This window comes from Plectrocnemia conspersa, unplaced genomic scaffold (assembly GCF_051122295.1).
Source record: "Plectrocnemia conspersa isolate PC_06_02 unplaced genomic scaffold, ASM5112229v1 ptg000007l, whole genome shotgun sequence".
In the NCBI taxonomy this organism is placed as follows: Eukaryota; Metazoa; Arthropoda; class Insecta; order Trichoptera; family Polycentropodidae; genus Plectrocnemia; species Plectrocnemia conspersa.
This window is the reverse complement of record NW_028277171.1, coordinates 3724292-3744617: the sequence shown is the minus strand read 5'-3', so window position 1 is coordinate 3744617 and position 20326 is coordinate 3724292. Positions and strand designations below refer to the sequence as shown.

Here is a 20326-nt window from a genome sequence, read left to right as displayed (position 1 = left end):
TTTAAGTAAGCCAATTCACACAAGGGCATCGAATATGTAAATATAATACCAAATAGCATTAAATATGATATTCTATCGTGTAATATTTACTAAAATAACTTGGATTATATGCTGTAGTATATTTTAAAAACGAAACAGTTGTTATTAAGAATTTTGTATAAGTTAAAATCGACATATATTATGTTGTAAATAATAAAGTCAAACACATAAGGTATATGTATTTTATTTAAATTCACAATAAAAACACCAATCTTTATAAGTAAAAATAAAATATGATTCGAGTTAAGACAAATATAGACTTTTAAATATTAATCAATAAATTTATGCACATTTGTAGTAGATGTAGCTATATTTGTTTTTCATGACATGTTTTCATGTTTTTACTTAATTAAAAAAAATTGTTTCCTGTTGACATAGAAATATTTTATTGTAATTATAAAAAAATATTTTGCAATTTATTACGCAAATTCTTATGTACTTGCTGGTTTAATGTATGTATATAATTATTTATGTTTTATACTATTTTTATGACGTAAAAGTAAAATAATAAAAAAGATAATTTTAAAATTGTGTAATTTATTATTTGGACTATTTAGTCAGTCTTTATTTTGATTAAATTATTTATTATATGTATTGTTTTCATACACTGTGTCTAAATAATATAATTTTTTTATTGTATTTTGCTATATATTTACATACTAATAATTAACATTTAATTCGCGTGTGTAAATAAACAAAACACATCATAATATCAATATTTTTTGGAATTTATGATTGTAGAAACATTGATTTTGATTACGTGCTTAATATTTACAATCTACATCATTGCCAATGTGCATTAAAAAAATCAATACCTTTGGCGCAGCAATAGCAAATAATGATTATAAAAAGTACATTTGATAATCACGTCACAAATGAATTATTTTACATTACATTATCAATAAATCAATTGAAAAATATATTCCACATAATCCAAAATTTATAAGACTGTACTCTCGTGTTTCCGTCGGGTAAACCAATTGCACAGGGCATAACCCAAGAAACAATTCCATGAACTTTTCCGCCGCTCACCAAAGGTCCTCCAGAATCACCCTAATAATTCAATGTATTATGTATTTTTATTAATCAAGACATTTTCATGCAAATTGTATACAAACCTGACACAATCCTTTTCCGGTTGCGTTGAAGGTGCAAACATTTGTTTTAAACACTGATCCTCCCGTACCTATAGCTGTCGCACAATCTGCGTTGCTAATAGTAGTTGTTGTCAATACTTGCAAATTATCCGGTGAAGTTCCAGGCGACTAAATTACAAATCTATGTATAGAATCATACTGTATTTGATCATCTACATGGTAGCTTACAGAAGTAAATCCCCATCCAGATGCGAGCAAAGCGATACCATCTCCAATTGGCAACATCGGTATTTGTATAGTCTGAACAAAAGTACCCAATACTATATCATTATTGGTTTTTATCAAAGCTATATCGTTTTGGTAGGTGTTTGAGTCATAGTTCTTGTGGGATATAGATTTTTCTACTGAGTAAATTGTTCCACCTGAACTCAAAAGCACACTACCTACGACTACGGTTGATAGAGTACCTCTGATGAAATTAAAAAAATATTAATATCAATTTTAATAATTTAATATAGTTTTATTTTATTGATTATTGATTTACGGTGTGATACAATGAGCTGCTGTCAATATCCATCTGGTTTTAATTATACTTCCACCGCAAAAATGCCGATTGTTCGAATTTCTTAGAGAAACTTGATATGGAACTTGACCAGCATAAGCATTTGCTCCTCCAACAATGAAATCTTCATTTTGTCCGTTAATGCCTTAATTTGGATATAAAAATTATGTAAAAATCATAGGAAATAAATCTCATATATAAAACATAATCATAAATCTGTTTTTATTAATTAAATGCAGCATTAATATTATTTTAGGATCAACTTAAAAAAATGCTTTTTTAAATATTTTGAGAATAAAAATTGACATAAAAAATATAATCTATTATTTTTCTGCAAAAGCCGCAATTTATAATTACTAAAATAAAAATATCATTGACTTTCATATCTCTTGGTTTTTTTAAATTGCCGTTAAATAACAAGTTTTAAAGAACATTTTAAGATTATTTCAACTTTCCAAGATATTTATCTAACTTGCTAAATTAATCTTAACGTCATATGATAACAGAATCTATCATAATAATATATGATAATGGTTAATATGTATAATCATATAAATCTTATATAATATTTATCTTGAAAGTTTTATATAGAAATGCAAATTTCCTTTTTTGACATTTCGACCTTATTTTACTTATACTGAAGCAGGTTTTATGACTACATGGTTGATTGTCTGACTATTTTGATGGTTTTTGTACTTTATTATTTTTAAATAATAAATAAATGTAAACTGACTGTTTTTTATTATATTAAAAAAAAATAAAAAAATGTTTTTTATTATATTTTTCAATTTTTATTTTACTTTTTTTTTTTCGATAGTTACTAAAATTGTTGTCATGATCTTAATATTTAATATATATTTCAACACAGAAGCTATAGAAAATTTAATTTATAATTTGAAACCTTTTTATTATTTTCTTACTTTCCATTGTAAATAACTGTTACTAATTTAAAAATATTTTAATTAGATTTATAAAAAATTTTTTTTTCTAACGCACAATTTAACTAAAAATTTTACATGTTTCATATACAACTTATTTTGATTTTGTAATTTTTGATCAACTTACTAAAAATAAGTGCTCAACAAGTGATCAACTTATTAAAAATAAGTTGTTTTAGTTGCTTACAAATATTATATATTGCCTAAATAACAAAAAAAAATAATGCGACTATTTTTACTTCTTCACAAATAGTTATGTCACAAACTTACTTGTTTATTTTATATTCCAGAACGACAGACTAATGGTATAATCAATGACTAATACTTAATAAGATCTGATTTAAGTCCCAGATTAAGTATTTTAAAATGTATATATCATCTGAAAAATCTCAATTAAATTATAATTTCGACCAATTATTACAGATTAGATTTTCTTAGATTTTCATAATCTCACAGATGAATATATGATTGTGAGCTATAATAATAATTTTCACTTATTTACAGTCTGTAAATCAGTACAATTTAATTGTGTAATGTTATTAGAAAATATATACAATAAATAATTACATATTACATATATATTATTAGGGCATTATTTCATAAGATATTTTTTATTATTTTTACATATCTTCAAAAACGTAAACTGAGATTGACTTTTATGCGATAAGATTTAATCAAAAAGATAAATTCAAAACTTTTCACTAGATAATGACACTTACATATTAAGTCAAATTTTAGTTATGTACATAATGCATTTCCTGGTTTAACTCCATAAATTATATATTATAACTATCTGTCATATGGAAATTTTATTACACATTTTTGTGATCAAAAATAAAATATAATTAAGATTGCAAATTCAGTAAACTATTAATATAATAAAAATCACCAAGTACCTATGACGAATTCATTATATATTAAATTATATTCAGCCATTTTTTACAACAGCATAAATTGCTATTTTGAAAAATATATACATACCTGCTTTAGATACATAATTTACATGTTATATTATTTTAAAACTACACAAATTTATCAATATTAAAAAGTTTATTTTCTATTTATTAGATTAACATAGTCTGGTTAATTAATCTAGAGATATTTTTTATTATTTATATACATAATATGACAAAAAACATTGATTGTGTAAATATAAATAATAAATCTAAATAATGTACCAGATATCACAGCAATCAAATTTAAAATAGTGCTATATTTAAAATTAGCCATCTCAAGTCAAGTTTTGATAGATACTGCATTAATCTAACCAATAGGAATTAATTTATAGTAATGTTTTTGTCATAAGAAAATAATTAAATGTTTTTTATGTATTTTTTTTCTTTGTAGAATACAATTAATGGCGTTCGTTAAATTCCATCATTGAATTAATATATTCCCTCAAGAAAAATGTTCGTAACTTTGTACTCAGTGTAGTACAAAGTACTCATCAAGCAAAAAATACTTTAGAAACAAGAGCGTGAAGCTCTTTCTGAGACACCATAATAACGAAAAATACATATCTTCTAATCTCCATTCAACTCCTTTCTTTGTTGAGTTTACCTTTTTAACCCCGAGAAAAATATAGTTAAAAAACTTCATCTTAGTTAACCACTGCTTGTACAAAAATGTTGATCTTGGTGACTCTATAAGATGATGGAGATAAGACTAGTAAGTAAAAATATAGCTTGTTTGCTTTTTTAAACATAATGTTAATGCTTATATTAAACTGTAAAAAATCTCAAATCAAAATGTTTTATTCATAATTTTATAAGCACCAATGTCACTCTCATGATAATTAAATCAATGAATTAAAATTCAATTCAAATTGTATATGCTGTAGGCATATTTTTACTCATAAAAAAATTTAGTTCCAAAGACCCCAGTAAAGCTGGTTTAATATAAAAATTGTAATGACGCACACATGATTTTTTTTTATTGAGGCGTTGAGAAGCTAGATGATATGAATCAGATTTTTTTTTAGTAATAGAACATCGATAAATTGTGAACATCGCTTCAGAAAGTATCATACGAAATAGACGCTACTCTACGTATGTTACCTTTGAGTCGTAGTTTTAACAGCTGGAGATGTAGCAAAACTGATATAGTCTTGGGTCGTTCATTTTAATAGTCTTGTCAATACGATTTAGCATTTCTCTGAATTTGTAAATATTTTATTTATGTGTAGTCACGTGCGTAGGCGTTACGAATATACTTGTTTGACAAGTTGCAACTACTAGGCTATTTTTTAAGTTGTCTAGAAATATGTGCATATATGTAGATGTAGTTTTTGGCAAAACAGCTTCTACAATAAAAACTACTAATTTATATATTTACGTAATTAATTAAATTTTTGGCTCAAATAATTCATTCTTAAAATCAACTTATAAATATGTTTTTTTAATAAATATTGATTTTGAAGTTGATGTGAAGCTTGGTTCTTTACTTATTCGAATAAAAATAAGATCAAACTTTTTTTATAATTGATGTATTAAAAATTCATAGTTGCTCTTTGATGTAATTTAACTTGAACGTTGATGTTAGTATAATATACATAACAATATAAAGTACTAACTACTTCTGTTTATACAAACAGTGTGAATAATTTAATGGTATTCGTTAATAATCTACTTAAATAAAGTACATTAAAAGCAATAATTTTAACACAACAGTTTGAATTAAATAAATTATATATTCATAAAAGCTATATAATTTATTCAAAAATATATATTTACGTATTATTAGTTGCTAACGAAGATGCTTTAATGTTATAAATATTTGTCGTTGTTTAATTTTTACTTAAATAAAATTATTCGAGACTTTCTGTATTGTACGCGTAATATATAAGTGAATATTATTTTGCAGATAACTATAGTATATATAATAGTTTGCTTTTTATAAAATGTATTAATTATAAAAAAATCTAATTTAAAAAATGCTTACAAAAAAAATATTTTTTATATACATATTGTATATACATAGTATATATAAATGAATAAACAGAAAATTTTCCTCAAGTTTTTATACATAATATTTTTCATTTCATATACAGCTAATAAGGATATGTTAATATACACTTATGTATATGTAAGATTTTTTTATATTTTATTACAAAAATTATTTCGTTAGGCAAACGTTGTATTTTGCTACAACAGAACATGTCTTTTTAATGTATCAAAAAATCACTTTAAAATATTTGCTTTAATTTTAATAATTTAAAAAATATTTTTTTCTATAGATTTATTTTTCTACGCAATCTCAGTATTTTTTTTAATTTTCGGAGCTTAAATTTAAAATATTTTGATAGCCCTCTTTTTACATCGTCTGTATTTTGATATTATTTCCGTCGTGGAAATATCGCATCGATTGAAATAATTGGCAAACTCTAAAGAATTAGATGAATGAGAAAAAATCTTTCTTAATATTATCAAAAGTTAATTTCACCACAAGTTAACACGCATTGTCAAGTCATGAAAAGTGAAAGCTTTCTTTTACTTCCTTGTGCTTACAATATAACCTTGTTGTTATTCTTTGGCAATGTTTTCGTAATACACAATCCCTTTGCAATCCTACCATACACACAAAATAACTTTTTTCAGTGAGCCTAAGCTTTGAGCTAGACTTTGCTACTCGACTTTTAATAACTACTATCAACGATTGTTGTCATACAACAATTATTTTTCATCTTCGGCTATAAAATGATAAATAAAAGCGACTCAGAAGCTCTTGGTGTATGCGAATACGCATTTTCTTTCCCAATTCATGTGGAACACATACTTACTTCAAAGCATCTCCAATCTTTAGAATGTGACTATGCACTGTTGAATTAAACTGGTTAAGTCTCTCGGTCAGATAATGGTTAGTTTAACATTTACGGATATCTAATAAATCACATACACTTTACAAAAAAAAATTGTGGCTGTAGTTGCTGATTTTTTTTTAATAAATTCATATAACATACAATTTCGTATAAATTATGCACTTGGTAAAAAGTCAACGTAAATTTTGGGTCTCAATTATATTTAAGTCAAGATGTGCACCAATACAGATATATCATAATACGGCCAAAGCACAACAAAAAAACGATATTGATTTCAGTTTTACCATAACATAATTCACAATTAATAAAAGTACATAATACATATTTTGTGATAATAAGAAGTAGCTATCTGAAAGCAATATACATTTTTTGCGACAGTACTGGACTTAACCTAAAGTATGGGATCTGATAATATGTATATATTTATTATGTAATTTAATAAACTAAATTATGTTTTACATGTTAAGTGATTATATAAACATACATTTCTGACTATTTATTAATTTACTTACAAACATTTTTTTTGTTTCAGGACCCTTTAGCTTCGACTGATATCAACGGTAACGATGAAGATCCAATGCCGCAAGACAATGGTGATAACAAACATGGAACAAGATGTGCTGGAGAAGTGGCAGCTGTTGCCTTCAATGCATATTGTGGCATTGGAGTTGCTTATAACGCCAGTATCGGAGGTAAATACTGAATTTTATATAATTTTTATACTATGGTTCACAAACTATATTAATGGGTCATCTATCTGGACTTGATCGTGTCCTCTATATTTGATACAGGCACTTTTATTAGTACCTTAAAATACTTTTGTACTTATCCCACTTTAATTATATTGTTACCTATTACTATTTACTATATTATATTTATTTTAATTACTCCCTTTTAAATGAATTTACGACGCTGATTTAAATCCGCGCATGTGTCCCTACTAAGTTTTCATTTTGTTTTTCGATTTATAGGAGTTCGCATGTTGGACGGCGTTGTAAATGATGCCGTCGAGGCCAGGGCTTTGGGTCTGAACCCGGATCACATAGATATTTATAGCGCCTCTTGGGGTCCCGAAGACGACGGAAAAACCGTCGACGGCCCCGGCCCCCTGGCGAGAAGGGCGTTTATTTATGGCGTAACAAGTGGAAGACGCGGCAAGGGCTCCATATTCGTTTGGGCCTCAGGTAATGGTGGCAGACACACGGACAGCTGTAACTGTGACGGATACACCAACAGCATTTTCACACTATCGATTTCCAGTGCCACTCAAGGAGGGTGAGTACATTGTTGAATATTAAAAAAATTACTAATAAAAAAGTCAGAATAGTAGAAGTCTTGTAATTTGACTGTCCACTCCATAATATTAAGACCTTAGTTTATGTTTTATCTTAAATTTGTGAAAACGATTATTAAAATGTTCATCTCCATAAACAACTATTTTTTTATTAGTCATTAGTCACTTTACAATTCTCACAACACTTCAGGTAAATCAGATCAAGCATAAGCTCACAGAATTGTACGCCAAAAAGTACAGATTTCACTTTTTATTAGACAAAAGTATTTCTTTAATAATATTAATAGAAAAGTAAAAATATCATTTCAATTCAGACAAACTATGATTTATTGTATAGATATCTAAAACTAAACTTGTTTATCAGCAACTTTTGGATATAAATATACAATCTTAGATTGTGCCTTATTTTAAGAATATAGATTTTATTGATGTGCTATTGTTTTAGATACAAACCTTGGTATTTGGAAGAATGCTCTTCTACACTCGCCTCCACTTATAGTTCTGGCACTCCCGGCCATGACAAAAGTGTGGCAACTGTCGATATGGATGGCAGATTACGACCTGATCATATCTGCACTGTAGAGCATACGGGTACATCAGCTTCGGCTCCATTGGCAGCTGGAATCTGTGCTTTGGCACTCGAATCTAATCCAGCTCTTACCTGGAGAGACATGCAATATCTAGTCGTCATGACTTCTCGATCGGCACCTTTGGAAAAAGAAGGAGGATGGATCACAAATGGAATCAAAAGAAAAGTTAGTCATAAATTCGGCTACGGTCTGATGGACGCAGGTGCTATGGTGAGTCTCGCGGAACAATGGTCCACAGTTCCAGCGCAGCATATTTGTAAATCTCAGGAAATAAACGAAGACAAGCAGATCGAGGCGACTTATGGATTCACCGTGTCCGTGCATATGGACGTAAACGGATGCAGTGGCACACTGAACGAGGTACGCTTCTTGGAGCATGTTCAGTGCAAAATCTCGTTAAGATTCTTCCCCAGGGGAAATCTGAAGATTTTACTCACGTCACCCATGGGAACGACTTCCACGTTGCTCTTCGAACGGCCTAGAGACGTAGTAAGCTCTAACTTCGACGACTGGCCATTCTTGAGCGTCCACTTTTGGGGCGAAAAAGCTGAGGGTAGATGGAGGCTGCAAGTGTTTAACGCTGGCAATAGGCACGTGAATCAAGCGGGTATTTTGAAGAAATGGCAGCTGATATTCTACGGAACCTCAACGAATCCGATCAGATTGAATTCTCAGAGTACTAACGTCAACGGAATACATTCGAGCATTCCGTTCGCCTTTCCCACGGCGTCGGACGGAGGCTTGCATCAGCCCTCGGGACCTGTCGACGGCCAGTATTACAACGTGGATTATAACTTTCAAAACTACCCTAACATTTATACGGCCGCCGGCTCCGAGGTGGACAAAGTTGTGACTTCGCTGGACGGCACACACAATATACCTACGGCTCAGAGAGAAAATGTAATGGCCGACGCCAATAACAAGCGGGTGTTGCACAGCTGCGATCCCGAATGTGATCAGCAAGGATGCTATGGCAAGGGACCTACGCAGTGTGTTGCCTGCAAACATTATAGATTAGACAAGTAAGTTATCTTAATAAAATTTACATATACATAGCTTGAATAACCGTTTATAATACAGATACAAAATTTTAATCTAATAATAAAAAAAAATATATAATATAATATTAAATAAAAATAAATACATTTTAATAGGAATAAATAATTTTATTTATTTTATTCAATCTACCTATTAGATTAAAATAAAAAAATGGATTTAATTTTAACTACTTTATAGATTAGGACCGGTTATACCAAACATTTGATTGCAACAAACTTCATTGTTTTCAGCACGTGCGTGAGCAGGTGTCCTCCCAGGAGCTTTCCCAACCAAGGAGGAGTATGTTGGCCATGTCATGAATCCTGTGAGACCTGCGCAGGAGCTGGACAAGACTCGTGCTTAGCTTGTGCTCCTGCTCATCTAAGAGTAACCGACTTAGCAGTTTGTCTTCAGCAGTGTCCAGATGGATACTATGAAAGTAAGTACACGAATCCTTACAAAAAAACATACAATTCCAATGTCTTTAAATAAAATAAGGTCTATTTAATGTTAACTTAGATCTAGAACAAAACACATGTGTGCCATGCTCTGCTAATTGCGGTTCGTGTCAAGATCGTCCAGACCTTTGCACTTCGTGCGATCATCATCTAGTCATGCACGAGAGCAAATGCTACGCTGCTTGTCCGCAATTTACATATGAAACTGAAGATTATAAGTGAGTTTTTTTAAATAATAATTTAACTTAGTTCATAATTAACTGTTTCATATTTATAGTTGCGCTACATGCCATTCTTCTTGCGAGACATGTAATGGGTCTTCGGAGAGTCAGTGTATTTCTTGTAAACCAGGAAAATACTCATTAGACGGCCGATGCCTTTCTACCTGTCCTGATGGATATTATGCCGATAAGAAGAGAAGAGAATGTTTACAGTAAGTATTTGTTACTATAATTCATACCAATTATGATTCGGTAAATAGGTGCTCTTTAGTGTTTAGCCAAGAGATGCATGTTTTTTTTTTGTAAATCGCAAAATTTTACTGTTTTATATTTCATTAAATACAATACATGGTAGTGGTATATAACCATTTGTATGTTCACAATTTTGTCATAAGGTACAATATAAGAACGTTAAATGTTACAATTTAAGAGAGCAAACTTAAAACGTTTTACAATTTCAGTCTAAGTAAAGTCTATGTAAAGCTTCCAACGTTTAAATTTGGGCATCTATTTACATGGCGCACGAATAGCGCAAGTTCTCAGGCGTGTAGCGGTACACGCATCAGGCTTTGGCACTATTGAGCATTGCTACAACAGCAGCATTTATAAAAATAAAAATAAATTGCTTCGTGTATTTACTAATTATATATTTGTATGATATTTAGGTGCCCTGTCGGATGTGCTACTTGTAATAGCGCACTGTGCCTTACCTGCGAAAATCAATGGACTCTCAATAAAAAAGGAAAATGTGTACCAGAAGGAAGCAATCACTGTGATCAAGGTTAGTTATTCTAGATGCATCTTTAATTTCATTTAAATAAAATAATCAATTTTTAGCTGAATACTACTCGGACGGACACTGTCGCAGCTGTCACTCTACTTGCGAGACCTGTCAGGGTGGTACTGAAAAATCCTGCCTCACATGCGCTCCTCCTTTGCTACTCCAAGACGGCGGTTGTGTTGCCGTCTGTGGTCTCGGATCTTACCAAGAAGCGGGCAGGTGTGCACTTTGCCTCCACACGTGCACTGCCTGCGTTTCAAGACTGAACTGCACCGCCTGCGCTCCTGGATTGAGACTCCAAAGCGGTGAATGCAGAGCCAGCTGTGCGCCCGGTTACTATAGTGACAGAGGCCTATGCTCAAAGTGCTATTTAAGCTGTCAGACGTGCAGGTAATATTGTTAAAACACTAATCCTATAAGTATACCAATCTAATTTTTATTTTTTCGCTAGCGGTCCTCGCCGAGACCAATGCGTCAGTTGTCCAGCCGGTTGGCAACTAGCGGCAGGAGAGTGCCACCCAGAGTGTCCAGAGGGTTTCTTTAAATCTGATTATGGCTGTCAAAAGTGTCATCACTATTGTAGAAATTGCCATGGTAACGAGTTATATTTTTGAATAGATATATAATATTAAAGTGACGTGTTTAATTATCTATTTATTTAAAGGCGAAGGACCCTTGAAATGCACGTCTTGCCCTCCTCATTTCATGCTAGACGGAGGTCTTTGCATGGAATGTCTGGGATCTCAGTACTATGACCCACCCACTCAACTATGTCGCACGTGTCACGAGTCGTGCAGATCGTGCTCTGGTCCAGGTGCCTTTAGCTGCGTAGCCTGCACGTATCCATTGAGGCTCGACAGGTATGAAAAAAGTATAGTAGCTAAAAATTACCTGTATATGTTTTTAATATCGACACATACTGCATACAGTTATGCTTCTTCTAAAAATTGTCTAAAACCCAAAATTATTTTCTCTATTTCTATAGCAGCTATGTAATCAATAGCTAGTAAATAGCACTTCCTACTTTTGTTTATTGTAAAGTTATATCAAGGGACGTTATTCTAACACTTATTTTTGTGAGATTTTTTTTAACCAATAATTTTATAATATTTTATTACATCGACATGTATTAATTATGAACTTATTGTTTAACTATTCTCTTAAACCAACTAATTTAATTTGTGTCGGCGCCGTCGCTTAGTACTTACCGATAAGTCGTCAAGGCTAGCCAATTTGTTTATTGCACTTTTAACACGTATATGCAAGTAACGAATGAATTTTTCACGATCAATGCAAAATAATTTATATATAGCCGGATAGTCGCCACACAAAGTATTAAAGTATTCTTATTCTTATTTAATTTTTTTGTAAAGTATATTTAGCAACCAAATTGCTTACCCTAAACTTTCTAAATTTTAGATATTGCTATCTTTCCCCGCAACGAGCACGAACGGCTAATTAGTGCCCATTGTCTGCCGTTTGCCGTTCCCATTCAGTCCGATTGTAGACAATTGAAATTCCTGCATAGGCAATGCCTCGTTATTTATGGACTGCTTCGTTGTTTGGTTAAATCCTAGTACAAACTCATTAATTAGTCCTGTGTTATGTCAATCAGGTTAAACAACCAGTGTGTGCCGTGCTGCGCTGAAAATGCACCTCCGCCACCAGATAACTCGACAATTTCGACGTCGAACATAGGAAATATGCCTCCTGTACCGTCGCCGACTGACTGCTGTAAATGCGACAAAGATACTGGTAAATATATATTTTATTTTTATCAAATTTAATAGTGCTAATTCAACACATCGAGTTAATAAACGACAAAGTTCGAAAATAAGGGTGAACGCATGGGTCGGGCTAATATTTTTATTTAAATTAATTTAAGAATATTCCTTATTTTGTAACCCTGAAAATGTATTTTTTGAACTCGACTACAATCTTTTTTTTGAGTCTGCATATAATATTCTTAGCACCTATTAATACTATTATTGGTTTAAATTTACCTTTGTGTATTAACATTTTTTAGGTCGGAGGATTAAAGCTTTTTTAAATTATTTTGTAACATAATCATTTTTTATTGAGCTTTATTTTTTTTATATATAATGTATTGTGTATTTTAAAACTTGTCCCGTTGACAAGCATTATTTTTAAATTTTTTTTATAGAAAAACAATTATTTTCAAATATATTGAAAATATATATATGTATATACTTTTTTTATTATTGATTACAACATATATACAATAGTAATATGTACTCTTTGTAGATCAAATATATTTTATTGATTATATTAATTTATTTATTTAGCTTAATAGCTGATTTTTACATCAAATAAACTTCAACTTAACATATATATAATATATAATATAAACAGAAAATAAAAAAAACTTAGTATTATAATTAACTTCTTAAGTCACTAAGGTGTTTTTTCCCTCCATTTAGGAAACCCGTTACAATTTTATTTTTGCGGATTGTCCTAGAAATAATATTATACAAATTAAAACCTTTAAACAAGGTTATCCACTACTTCTTCTTTACAAAGCAACGTGTTAATTGGTCTCATTATATATGCACAATTTTAATTATGTATTACAATAATCATCTGTAGAATTAAAAAATCTTAGAATACTAACTCCTAGGCATTGATAAAATTTTAAAAGCAAAATAGGTATTACATGATTCGAACGTGAGTATTTTATATATTAGTCACTGGTATATCGTTAGCTAGTTATCACTGCTACAAGTGAATCTTGAAATCTAATTTATATGTAAATTTTTGCGGTGGTATTTATAAAATTATTAAATTCCTTTGAAGACATTTTAAAAAAAGAATTTGTTGATCATGCTTATTTTTAATAACAATATTATATTTTAATATGTTTTTTCTGAAATAAACATAATAATCAATATTCTATGTAAAGTGCTAGAAAGCCATTAATAAATATTTATATAAATTTAGTCCTAAAAGTTGAATAAGACAAAAAAAACATTTGATGCGTTATCTATTTAATTGTTATTTGTTGGTAAATAATAGGAAAATATCATAATTTTTGCAAGAAAGGTGAGAATAATTAAACTTACTTTTAATTTTTAGGTATTTTTTCCTAAAAATGTTGTGTTTTTATATTAACTAAAATTAATAATAGTATCAATAAATTAGTTGATTTTTTAGTTTAGAAAATATACATCTGCATTTTCACTATAGATTCAAATACACTTAAATTACTAAATAAATTTATTGCTGAGTTTTATTTAAAATAATAAAATTTATATTTTTTTTATTTACAAAAGTATTTTTTATTTAAAAAATTTATTATTCATAAAATTTCAATTAGAGTTGTGTTTATCTTATTGATTAAATTTGTTCACATATTTATTAAGTATGTGAACCCATTCAATCTTTGTAAATTAATACTTATGTATTAATTTACAAAGATTGAATGGATATATATATAGAACTTTATAGAACTCAATTTCAATTAAATTTATAATTTGAGAAACAATTCCATAGTAAAAAAAAAAAAAAAAACAATTTAAAGGTTAAACTCTGCTTTAGAATAATTAAACAATAATTTGTTCAAACAATAATAATAATATTTTTATTAATTGTATACATAATAATTACATATAATTGATATATTTCACCTTAAATAAATATAATCTAAAGCGTCAAATAAAATTAACTATTGTATATGGCTAAAATAAAAATTAAATAAATATTATATTTATTCACCAATAGAATATATTTATTAAAAAATGTATAATTTTGGCTTTGTTTATGATAATTTATATACATAATATTAATATTACCTGATTTAATAAAACTTTGCAAGTCCTTCTTAACATCGAGTAGCATTTTTATTGTAATATGGATCTCATAATAAATTTTAAAAATATAAAATATGGGCGATCTTATGTTTAGTGGAGCACATACTTTTTTATATGAGTTCAATGTTTTGTTTTAATTTTGTTTTAAAGGTGGTTGTCAAAATTCATCTCCAGCTGGAAAAAGACGCATAGCGATCTCTGCCGAAAGAGCTGAAGCCTATCAACAGTTGGGAGCTGGTATATCTCCCCTGGAAGAGTCTTGGCCAGGCTCTGGAATTCACGATAGAACCCATGAATACAAACCCTTAAACCATGGTCTTATTTACACTTCGTTTACAACGATGGTAGCTCTAGCCATCGCAGCGTGCTTATGCATCGTGATGGCTTTTGCTATAATATTCCTCGTCTTGCAGGTGAGTGTTAGAGAATATACACATGTATAGATTAAAATAAATATAGTAATAAGTTATTCCGTTTAATGCTATTAAACTCCTTTGCAGGTAAACAATGTTTGCTCTTAATATCAACACAATAGTGCAACATATTTTTAAAGAAGCTCGGCGGTATCCTTAATAAAGTTATACCTATATTGTAAATAGAAAATGTTGATAGAAAAATATAAAAATCACAATAAAACGTTGATTGCAAGTGGTTTCAAGTTTTTTTTATTACATACTTGATAAAATACAATATAAAATATCATACGGTAACATAATCAGATATTCTAGGCACTTTTTGTATCTGAAGATTTGAAATTAGAGATTTTTTTTAATAATACAAAATAGTAATTTTCAACATGCTACTTTATTAATTTAAATTGGCATTTATATATTTTTTATATTTTTTATTATTTAGAACTAGTATTATTTTATGAAAAACAATGCCTTGAATTATTTTGATTATGTTACATTTTAATCATTGTCTAAAAAAATATGTATATGCTACAATTTATAATAGAGCTTTCAGTTAATCTTTTGGCTACCCCCTAAAAATCTTTAAAAATATTTCCTGGTATTTCAGACTCAATTTACTATACCATTTCTTTCAAAATCTTATTAAATTTATCCAAAGTATTACAATAGTAATATTTTGCTCTCCCTTGCCAAAATTGTGCTTACTATGTTTTTTCACAATCTGTGGCTGATTTTATGCCTATATGACTTTTAATCGCAATTATGAAACAGAAACGCAAAACGTGTGTTAGTTGATGCTATCTTCTATGCATAAGATCATTATTCAAAGGATGCTTAACGTCGTAAAAATACGTACAAGATAAAAATAATCCTGAAATTAGTAAAATTCTTGTTTTTAATAAAACTGAATATTATAGAAGCGATCTTATCCATCAAATGCGGGGACAAGAGGGGTTAATTACGCTCCTCTGTCTTCACAAGAAGACGGCAAAGGGACTTTGGCGCTGAAGACCAGCAGATTAGCAGTTTCTACAGAAGATTCTGGAGAACAAGAAGTCGATGGTTTCAGCGATGACGGTGAAGACTCAAGGCTTGTCACTAGGACATAGCGCTTAGTGTAAAGTTTAGCTAGCGAAATATAATTATTGAACCAATACATTGTTTTTCTTTTTGTAAATGAAATATACGATTGGATATACGGAGGGTTTTATACATTCCTTGCGGATAGGTAGGTTATATATTAATATAACTGATTTAATATATATATATATATATATATATATATATATATATATATATATATATATATATATATATATATATAAATATATATATATATATATATATATATATATATATATATATATATATATATATATATATATATATATATATATATATATATATATATATATATATATATATATATATATATATATATATATATATATATATATATATATATATATACATATATATATATATATATTTTAATACATATTATTTTCCTGAAAAAAAATTAATTTTGTAAATATGCTTTTTTATCCCAACTAAAGCATATTTGTTCGAACAAATATAGAATCTCAAAGTCAACAAAAAAAAATGTTAATAAATAGTATTTTTATTATTTTTTTGTAAATACCTTTTAAATATGGACTATATTAGACACTCAGATTAACCATGTAATCACATAGTATAACATTGAAAAGAAAATGTAAATAAATAGACATATTTGCCACATATAGGATATAACCGTAATTAAATTATGTGTCCATTGTATTTATAAAAAAAAATAACAACTAATATTCGTTACACGAAGCTTTATATAAAATTCGACCGATATCCAAACTCTATAAAGTCGAATAATCGATTATTTGTTGTTCTTTGGTTTGTGTTTACAAAAAAAAACATATGTGTATATCTATTTAAGATATATGTATACATGTATAAACATATTTAAAAGTGCCTGTGCACAATTATATAATACAATGTGCATAAACTTACCTGTATATTTTAATGTCATATGAACAGCCATGTTTTTTCGTTTGTATGTATATGTCCCAATGTCTCTTATGCCAATTACTTTTGATAGGTGTGAATTACACTTACATTTGTAAATAATGAATTCACTCTGTATAAGTGAAGTGTGTGTATTATAAATTTTTATATTATATAATATATGATCATTAAAAACAAGAACAAATTGGCTTACTGTATTTTCGTTATGAATATTTGTTTTATGTTTTAAGTATATAGTATGTGTTGTAACGTTGGATAATGAATTTTTTGTACGTGATATATAACTTAAATTTTTCGACCAACGCCATTATGTACTACGTGAAATACGCGAATAAGAGACGTTCGATCATTGTATGATAAAAATATAATATAATAATATTGAATAATAAAAAAAAACTATATTAAAAAACTTTGTGGAAAATTCAAACAGATATTTGTGTAATTTAAACGTACGAAAAAAATAATAAAAAATACTTTTTCATGTTGTTCTTGTTTTATTTATATAACATAAATTAATTGAATAGCATGCAAATAAAATATAGCATGCAATGTATTACTTATTTAATTATTATTATAATAATAATAATAATAACATTAAGTATATAAGTTACACATTACTTTATGTAAGATACACATCACTGGTAATAAGCTTGAAAGAAGACAACAAAGCGGTTGAATAAAAAACTTCAACTTTGTATCACTATAAAGTTGCATAATGTAATCACATTAGAAATTATCTTAATTTTAATAAATATATACTTTGATTAACCTCTATAAATGCTTTAAAAAAAGATTAATCAAATACAAATCCATAACAAAAAAACATACTTGAAATAAATATTAAAACAAAAAAAAAATAGTTATTTAATTTTAAAACATGATGTTTAAATTTCTTTAATTTTTTTTAAACCACTTATTAACCGTAATTTTGAGTAAAAAGAATATATTATTGCATCCCTTTATTGTTTTTTTTTATTTATATAGGGTATGATTCAAACCGTCATGACATAATGTGTCGTAAGTTTTTTCTATATCTAACATTGGACCCCCGAAGGGTGTTCCTCAAGGATCCAATCTGGGCCCTTTGTTTTTTGTATTATTTATTAATGACATAAATACAGCAATTACAAATTCAAGTTTTCTTCTGTACGCAGATGATTTAAAATTATATTGTGGACTCCTTCTCTCTACAAAGTGATTTAGACTCTCTATGGAGATCGACTTCCGTTATTCGTCTGCCTTTTAGTGTCGAAAAGTGCCATACTGTTTCATTTTCTCGATCCCATTCGCCATCGACTTATTTCTACCATCTCGGTGGTAACATTTTGACTAGAGAAACTTCCACTAAAGATCTCGGAATCACTTTTGTGAGCAAATGGATGTTCTCTCTGCACATACACGACGTCTGTGATAAATCTTTCAAGATGCTCGGCTTTGTTATGAGGAATGCCTTTCACTTTGTTGATCTGTCAGTTATTTGCATCCTCTATGACACCTTAGTTCGTAGCATTCTTGAATCGGAATCTATAATTTGGAATCCCCGAATAGCCAAATATTCCCTTTTAGTAGAAAAAATTCAAAAACGGTATTTAAGATGCCTTTACAAAAGGACATTTGGTTATTATCCGTACATATATCCCAGCGCCTTTCTTTTAGGAGCGTTGGGATACGATTCGCTGAGCTCTCGCATAAAGTTGTGTTTCGCTAAGCATTTTTTTAAATTACTAAAAGATGCAGTTGACAATCCAGCTATTCTCGAGTAATTCTAATTTTGGGTTCCGGAACATTTTCGAGAATCACGATCGCGTCCTCTTTTGATGGCTAGGACGTTTGCACTTGCCGACTCGCCTGTAGCTGTAGCCATCCGGCTCCTTAATACGCTGGCATTACATAGTGACCTGTTTAATGTTAGCTACGAGGAGCTGATCTAGTTTGTATCATTTAATTTTGATATTTTATAATTTTTGGTTATGTTTATTATTTTTAAGTATTGTTATATTTATGTCTATATACGTTTTTTTTGTTTTATAAATTTAAAATTTGTTTTCGACCATTGTGGCGCATTGGGGTAACCTGTTAGGCCACGATGGTCTTAATTTATTCTAAAAAAATAAAATAAAATAATAAAATTTAGCCCACAGAAAAACTACTACAAAATAAAAAGATAAAAAAACATATTGAACATTTAGAAAAAACCTTTCTCTTATAATGACTAAAAAAAATAGAGAACAACTTAAACTTACCTCTTCAATTTGACTTACCAATTAAGATCTTTACTCTTAAAAGGTTCAATAGGCACTAGAATTAATAATTAATTACTACTAATTATAGCCCATAAGACTTTCAACCAGTTTATATAGCGCAAAAATCAGGCTCAACTACTTCCCAAACAAGAGATGATGATTCAAATATTTCTACGGCTAAAATCTGTAAAAATCCAGATGACGTCACAGAATACAGGTAAGGTATGGTTTATAAAAACAAAATAAACATAACAAACATGACAAGACAAAAATTCAGGACACGTAATAAAAAATATAGTAGCTTAAAAATGTCAGACAATTATGAAGTAGTAGAATTGTAGAATGAAATGAGTAAAGTTTAACTGGAATTTTTTTTACTATTTTTACGTATAAGTTGGAATTAAATCCGATTATTTTAAAACGATGGCTCCTTAAATTTACTAAGTCGCTTCTGGGCGGGCGTCGAAATTCACTCCGGTAACTATACGAACGACTTTGCGTTTCGAATGTCTTTTGTACTCCAAAGTGTTGAACAATACGTCCAAATTTGCGGTGCGAAATTAACTCCATCTTTAACCTCTCTCCGCTTCAGGAGAAATACGCCCCGGTTTGTCGGCGTACAAATTTATGTACGAGCCCAAGTTTATTTCGCTGCGAACGTGTGCCCAGCACGCAACAATTCGGCGGCGGTGGATGAGGGCAATTAGTTTTCTAAAGGCCAATTTTCGCACAGCAATTGTTTCAAAAACAGACCTCGTTCGGCGAGAGACGGGCGGGAAAATTAAAGAGGGGAAATCGCGTTCTTTGTGCCAGCGAATACAATTTTCTTAGGGAACACTCAAAAAGAGTGCACGTAATGCCTGCTCGTTAACACCAAAACGAGCCTGGACCGCTCCAAATAAGGATGATGCTTAAAAATTAAATTAAAAATATGTATCCCCTAGAAGATACATATTTTTAACAACAATTTGTCTAATTTGCGCTCCCCT

General features: G+C 29.3%; 2 protein-coding genes across 3 annotated transcripts in view; one reads left to right on the top strand and one right to left on the bottom strand.

Moving 5' to 3' along the window:
• The window catches only part of Fur2 (furin-like protease 2), a 92896-nt gene extending 76667 nt beyond the window's left edge, over positions 1–16229 (top strand). The window contains exons 4-16 of one of the 2 annotated variants that reach the window (XM_088188854.1): positions 6986–7145; positions 7425–7728; positions 8193–9359; positions 9627–9814; positions 9895–10051; positions 10111–10266; positions 10720–10835; positions 10892–11225; positions 11287–11429; positions 11500–11695; positions 12451–12590; positions 14813–15075; positions 15993–16229. In XM_088188854.1, coding sequence (XP_088044980.1) covers positions 6986–7145; positions 7425–7728; positions 8193–9359; positions 9627–9814; positions 9895–10051; positions 10111–10266; positions 10720–10835; positions 10892–11225; positions 11287–11429; positions 11500–11695; positions 12451–12590; positions 14813–15075; positions 15993–16184 — 3516 coding nt within the window. In that variant the 3' untranslated portion in view covers positions 16185–16229. Of the gene's footprint in view, positions 1–6985; positions 7146–7424; positions 7729–8192; positions 9360–9626; positions 9815–9894; positions 10052–10110; positions 10267–10719; positions 10836–10891; positions 11226–11286; positions 11430–11499; positions 11696–12450; positions 12591–14812; positions 15076–15162; positions 15314–15992 lie in introns of those variants that run through there. The other variant, XM_088188855.1, reaches the window with a different exon arrangement.
• LOC148233689 (chymotrypsin-2-like) lies at positions 741–3900 on the bottom strand. Its single transcript, XM_088188865.1, has 5 exons — positions 3815–3900; positions 1681–1843; positions 1365–1605; positions 1158–1304; positions 741–1092 (listed from the first exon to the last, which is right to left on the bottom strand). Exons 1-5 carry the CDS (start codon positions 3864–3866, stop codon positions 946–948), a joined length of 750 nt encoding a protein of 249 aa, XP_088044991.1. The 5' UTR covers positions 3867–3900; the 3' UTR covers positions 741–945.
• Positions 16230–20326: the final 4097 nt, after the last annotated feature.

Bases quoted from the DNA above. Each gene is read 5' to 3' on its own strand.
- LOC148233689 (XM_088188865.1), bottom strand. From the start codon at position 3,866: ATGGCTAATTTTAAATATAGCACTATTTTAAATTTGATTGCTGTGATA. The intron at 1,606-1,680 runs GTAAATCAATAA...TAATTTCATCAG, and splicing joins GCAGCTCATTGTATCACACC to AGGTACTCTATCAACCGTAG. The intron at 1,305-1,364 runs GTAAGCTACCAT...TTTGTAATTTAG, and splicing joins CTGGATGGGGATTTACTTCT to TCGCCTGGAACTTCACCGGA.